The sequence below is a fragment of the Lagenorhynchus albirostris genome, chromosome 1 (genome assembly GCF_949774975.1).
Source record: "Lagenorhynchus albirostris chromosome 1, mLagAlb1.1, whole genome shotgun sequence".
Taxonomy (NCBI): Eukaryota; Metazoa; Chordata; class Mammalia; order Artiodactyla; family Delphinidae; genus Lagenorhynchus; species Lagenorhynchus albirostris.
Genome location: NC_083095.1, coordinates 135,609,603 through 135,615,602, shown reverse-complemented (window position 1 = coordinate 135,615,602; position 6,000 = coordinate 135,609,603). Strand labels below are relative to the sequence as shown.

At 55.0% G+C, this 6,000-nt stretch overlaps 1 protein-coding gene across 1 annotated transcript in view; it reads left to right on the top strand.

The window, feature by feature from the left end:
- Positions 1-6,000, top strand: part of LOC132532105 (OTU domain-containing protein 7A) — a 383,571-nt gene that overhangs the window by 331,351 nt on the left and 46,220 nt on the right. Inside the window, exons 7-9 of the mRNA XM_060170306.1 lie at positions 205-306; positions 3,721-3,848; positions 4,587-4,699. Coding sequence (XP_060026289.1) covers positions 205-306; positions 3,721-3,848; positions 4,587-4,699 — 343 coding nt within the window. The remainder of the gene's footprint in view (positions 1-204; positions 307-3,720; positions 3,849-4,586; positions 4,700-6,000) is intronic.

Below are 6,000 nucleotides of genomic sequence, written 5' to 3'. Positions count from 1 at the left end.
TAGTCTTGAGTTTCTTGCTAGTTGATGGGAGAATTTGGCCGTTTTTTATCTGAGGAAAAAAATCTGTATTTTTTTTGAGAATAAGTAACCATAACCCTCCACCTTACCAATGAAGTTCTCTAGAAAATCATCCGCCAACGTTTAAGCTTACTCAGCAAACATCCCTGCCTGTCCTGGGATTCTAAACGTGAGCTTCTGTTCCAGGTCGCCTGAACTGGTGGTCCACCGTGTGCACGAGCTGTAAACGGCTTCTTCCTTTGGCCACGACAGGGGACGGGAACTGCCTTTTACACGCTGCCTCACTGGGTAAGCCCCACAGTGTAGACAGAGGGTGGCAGTGCCCAGGCCTGCTCTGTGCGTCATTAAAGGACAATCATATACTAAGTAGAGCCACGTGCATTACTGTCATCTGGAAGAATCCCCAAGGGATGGAGCCAACAATTCCTGCCCTTCTTGTCAAGCAGCTGGCAGGCTTGGTGGGGACATAGAGCACACACAAGAAAAGACCTGTCCTGATAGAAGGAGGCCTGAGCAGAGCTGCAGGGATGGGCATTAGACATCGTGATCTAGAGCAATCAAAGAGGACTTCCTGGAGGAGGTGAGATTTTACTGAGACTTGAAGAACTTGAAAGACTATAAAAAAGGACCTTCCAGGCAGGGAGACCACATAGATAAAGCAGAAAGGCAGAAATTAACATGGTGTTTGGGGTCGGGGCTAAGCCCTGTTGGGCTTGAGCAGGAAGTCTGGGGAGCAGTGCATGAGGTTGGGTAGGTCTGGGGCCACCACACTGACTGCAGCTGATGCACTCAGACTGACAAAAAGACAGACATAGGTACTGCTTGGGTAAATAACACGGCACAGTCAGAATACACCACAGAGAGGTCAGCAACCTCCTCCAACGGAGATGCGAGCTTCCTGGTTACAAAAAGCGACACCAGCAAATGCACAAGTGTGGGTGGCAATATTTGGATGATGGAAGGTCACGGTAGACTTTCTGGAAGCTCACTTAACCCCTCTGGACCCAGGCTTACAACACAGGCAGAACTGAATTTGTGCCGGGGACCCCAGTATCAGTGCCAGTGGCGCCTTATCAGTCCTGCAGTATGAGGACCCTCTCCAGGGATGGGCCCCTCCGACGAGAGTATGGTCCTTGTTGGTCAAACTCGCCTCCCCAGGTAAACATGACCTTAACCCGATGCTGTGTCCCAGAGCAAGGACGCCCCAGACCTTGCTTCAGACCTGTAGTGAGGCCTATTCTGTAAGAGGTGGGCTGAGATGAGCCTGAAAAGGCTTAGAGGGTAATGAGGGGACCTGGAAAGGGCCCCGAGATGCCCAGAGGAGGATGGAGCCCAAGAGCAAAGGGAACATCCCACATTCCATGGGCTTGACAAGGAGTGATGGGGAAGACAAGGGTGCCCACCCACCTCCTCCCTTTCAAAACTAACGCATTTCTGTCTGTTGACTCCACATTCATCATAGTAAAATAACAATCAGCAATCCCACTGCCCAGCGATGGCTGCTTTTAACATTTTGGTATATTGTCTTCCACACTTTGGTCTATTCTTCCAGTGAAATTAGGATCTCACGGTGTTCACAGTTTGGAATCCAACATTTTTCCCTTAAAATTGTATTGAGAATTTTCCATGCTGTTCTTCAAAAACATATTTTTGCTAGTTGTGTCCTATTCCATCGTAATGTATTCACTATCTCCCTCTTATGGAACTTATTTCATCTTGTTCTGTATAAAACCTGGAGAAGGAAAATGAAAGAAGAGATCTCTCCTCTGTGTCAACCAGCAGCCTCTTTACAAAGTTTCAGGCATGGAAATGCCTTTGTCCTTCTGAAACTGCAGCATGCAGAGGCACTGTCCCCGGCATGACCATGGGTGGATAAGGCCACAAACCAGCTGGCCACACGCCACTGTGGTCCTGTCTGATGGCATGTGTTTCCCCATGAGCACAGCAGGCCCTCCAGGTCTGCCTGGGAAGAGAAAGCCTTCTGCAGGTGGCCCTCACTCCACCTGCAAGAGAGACTAGGCCAAGACTGAGCCTGGGACTCGTGGCCTGTTGGTTCTTTTCTCCCAGTACTTTGTTCCCCTTTTGTACTTAAATTGCTGAACCCCACAGGAGCAGGACTGCCCGAAGTGGCCATGCCACACTCACCAGCAGTGCTTAATGGACCTGCTGACCAGCCCTGGCATTGACCTAGGGTGTGGGGCACACATAGAAATGACGGTAATCCTGGGGTCAGGCTTGTGGGCAAACATGTATGGGACAAGGAGACCCTCTTTGCAAAAGAGACCCAAACAAGGAGCCATGGCCTGTAAACTGGACCCGGGACTTGCCCTGCCTGGGAGGAGGCTGCAGGCAGGTCTGAGGGATGAGAAAGCTCAGCTCAGCCTGTTCATAAAAGGAGCGTTGATAGCCACCTCCCTCCGCCTGTGCTGCAGAAAAAGACCAAAGCCTCCCTGGACAGAAAGCCCGCAGCAGCCCAAGGTTATCCGCGTGTCTTTGCACTAAAGGATGTACAGCCAGTTTGGGCTTTTGATCAGCAGTCAGTGCGGGTCACTGCTCTCTGAAAGCTCTCCAGGGGGTCCCAGCTCACTTCAAGTCCACCCTTCCAGTCTCCACCTCTTCCCCTCCATCCCAGCTCCAGCCACCTTTCCCTCCCTAGTATGTCACGTGGGCCTCCTCGGGGCCAGCCCTGGCCTCTTCCTGTGACTCAGCCCCGTCCTTCACCACTCAAGTCTTTGCTCCAATGTCTCCACTCACGCCGTGACCAAACCACCCACCACTCTGCCCTCTTGGCCTGCTTCATCCCCCCGGCGGTGCTGCTGCCCGCAACATAGGGTGTTCCATGCTAATTCGATGCCTGCCTCTCCTCCCCTCAATGTGGGCTCCGTGGGATTTTAGGAATTCAGTCTGTCCTGGTTGCTGCTGTGGATATTCCCAGCACTCAGAATGGTGCCTCACCCCTACTGTGAAATAAGTATGGAATTAGGTGGAATTAATGGGATTCAATTAAACAAATGAATGAATGAATGAATTCCCCCACTCTCTCCCTGTAGCCAGAGCTGCATCTCTCTTTCACGATGCTTCTTCCATTGGTTGGGTTTCTTGGCCACTTCTGAGCTGCGCCAAAGGCGTACTCAGAGATGCTGGTTTGTCTTTATTGACCCCTGGGCACCCGGCACAGGCCGGGAGGGGCACTTCCTTCAGAAGCAGGTGCTCTCCGCGGGCCCCAGATGTGTGCTGAGATGCCTCAGGGCTACAGACATCAGATGCGGCAGACCCCCGATGAAGCCGGAGTCTGACTGCCATCCTGGCTCTGGGCCCTGTGTGAGGGCACATCACCGATTGTCCCCACAGGCTCTCTCCCACTCGAACACAAGGCCCGAACCACAAACATTATATCCCTCAGAGCAAACCTGAGAGGTTGAGGGCAGCCTGCCAAGGGCCCCTGAGACAGGCAGCACTTAGCGAAACTGTTGTTGCTCTAAGGAGGGGCCATGTTTTCCACGGGAAACATCACAAGGGAGCACAGAGGGCAGCTGCTTGCTAATCGTCAGAACTGAACAGCTGGCTACTGAGCTAGTCTGCTCACACAGCTGCGGGGGCCAAGGCTGGAAGGCGGTGGTGGTCTCAGCGCCTGCCGGCCTGCCCCCCTCCTCCTCACGTCCCTCCTCTCTCCTCTGCCCCTCACGGGCCTCCCGGCTGCAGGCATGTGGGGCTTTCACGACCGGGACCTGGTTTTGCGGAAAGCTCTCTACACCATGATGAGGACGGGGGCCGAGAGGGAGGCCCTGAAGCGAAGATGGAGGTGGCAGCAGACGCAGCAGAACAAGGAGGTAGGTACCTGTCGGTGTGGCAGAGCCGGGACCACACCATGCGTGGCCAAAGCCAGGGTGGGGTCCGGATCTGGGCCCCGAGGCCAAGTATGTCTTGTGAGATCAGCAGCAATGGCTCCATCCCCCACTCAGATCCACTAAAGAGGAGCCCATTGCAACAGTCAGGCCCCGCCCACAGCGACCAGACGTCCATTTCCCCCACCCGTCCTGGTGTAATTATGAAAACCAATCGCCTTCACTCGCAAGGCTGTCCCGACCTGAATGGTGAATTAGATGGTCACCCGTCAGGTCACTGCCAGTGCAGCCACAGATTGGCCCTGGCACGGCCCACGGCCCCAGCCCCAGTGTGTGTGCTCAGTCCAAAGGGAATCCTCATCCCTGAACCTCGGTGAGCACTGGCCCTTCGCTGGCCTGGAAGCCCTTGAAGATGGGTCTGCCCGGGTCCCTACGCACGTGTCAGTGGTCAGTGCCCTGCCCGGTGCGCGTACAGGTTACACTGGTCGTTCTCACCCCTGGGAATGACCCCTATTGCTGGGTGGACTCCCAACGGCATGGAGGTTGGAGATTGGGGGTTCTGAACAAATTCTGTCAGAGCAAATGGGGATGGTCCTCGGCCACTAACAGGTGCCCCAGGCCCAGGGGCTGACGAAACCGGGAGGTGAGGCTCTCGGCCAGGATCACCTGGGTGGGGGGTAAGGGGTGGCCGCCCCCTCCTGAGCCCGCCCCCCTTTGCGCCAGTCAGGGCTGGTGTACACGGAGGAAGAGTGGGAGCGAGAGTGGACAGAGCTGCTGAAGCTGGCCTCCAGCGAGCCACGCACGCACATCAGCAAGCACGGCGGCTCGGGCGGGGGGTAAGTGCTGCCCCGGCCGTGCCCCCACCCCCAGCGGCACAGGAAGTTTGGGAGGACGCGGGACCCCCAAGCTGGGGGCGACATGGGAACGACTCCCGCCTTCAGACCTTAGATTCTACCAAGGATGCAGGGCAGGTGGTGGGGGGGGGGGGCGGGCGGGACAGCAGGACCCTGCCAGATGTTTGGGCGAAAGTGTGCACAGTCCCCGTGTGCATCTCATGAGCTCACATGTGCCCCCCGACACCACAGCAGGGAGGGACTCACCGCCCAGCCAGCCTCGGGAGGGCCCACACTGCCCACGCACTCACGAGGCTCTGAAGCCTCAGGCTGCTGATCTGGGTTTTTTCATCTGAACGTCTAATTTCTGGCTTTAAGAAGTCACAGTGAAACAAAAGATAGTTAGGCGAGCCCAGCGTCTCCCAGATGGGCTCCAGGGACATCCTGCGTGTTCCTGGCACCCAGGCTCTACTGCCCTGCACACGTGGGCAGCGGCTGTTCTTCCTGCAGACACGGCTGGACCGTCCCCACGTGGGAATGAAGGTGCAGCCAACAGGGCAGCTGCAGCCCCTTTGGCCCCAGCTTTTTGAAACCGAGGGCCAGGTTGTCACCCCCCAGAAAAAATCTCACAAGAGAGGATGCTTGTTGACAGCCGGGAGACCCAAGAAAGGATCAGAGGCTCTAGACAGCCCCTGCAGGCAGTGCATCCCAGGCCCTACCCTGCCCCCATGCATCTCTGCATCTGGGTCCTCAGCCTCTGCAGCAGGACCTAGCGCTTTCCAGGCCGGCACCAGACAGAGGCCCTTCAAAGACAAGGCTTAGGGATGATACGGGAACCTGTAAACACTACCCCTACAGGGTTGTTTTGTCACTTTGTTTTTTTGTGTTTTTTTATGTGGACCACTTTTAAAGTCTGTATTGAATTTGTTACAATATTGCTTCTGTTTTACATTTTGTTTTATTGGCCCCGAAGTATGTGGGATCTTAATTCCCCGACCAGGAATTGAACCCGCACCCCCTGCATTAGAAGGCGAAAGTCTCAATCACTGGACAGCCAGGGAATTCCCTGTCACTTTGTTTTAATCGGGAGACTTGTCAACACCAAAAGTCTGTCTTGTTTAGGACATTTGGGGACAAATATCCTAAAGACTCAATCCATTCCTGAAAGCCTGCTCTCTACTTTCCCACACTGCTGAGTCTTGCCTGGGATGCATCTAAAGGGTTCCTCGCCATCCTTTTCCCCATTGTCCCTCCAGCCCCTGCTGCTCTGTAGACGCTGGTACATTGGATCCTGCTTGGTGACC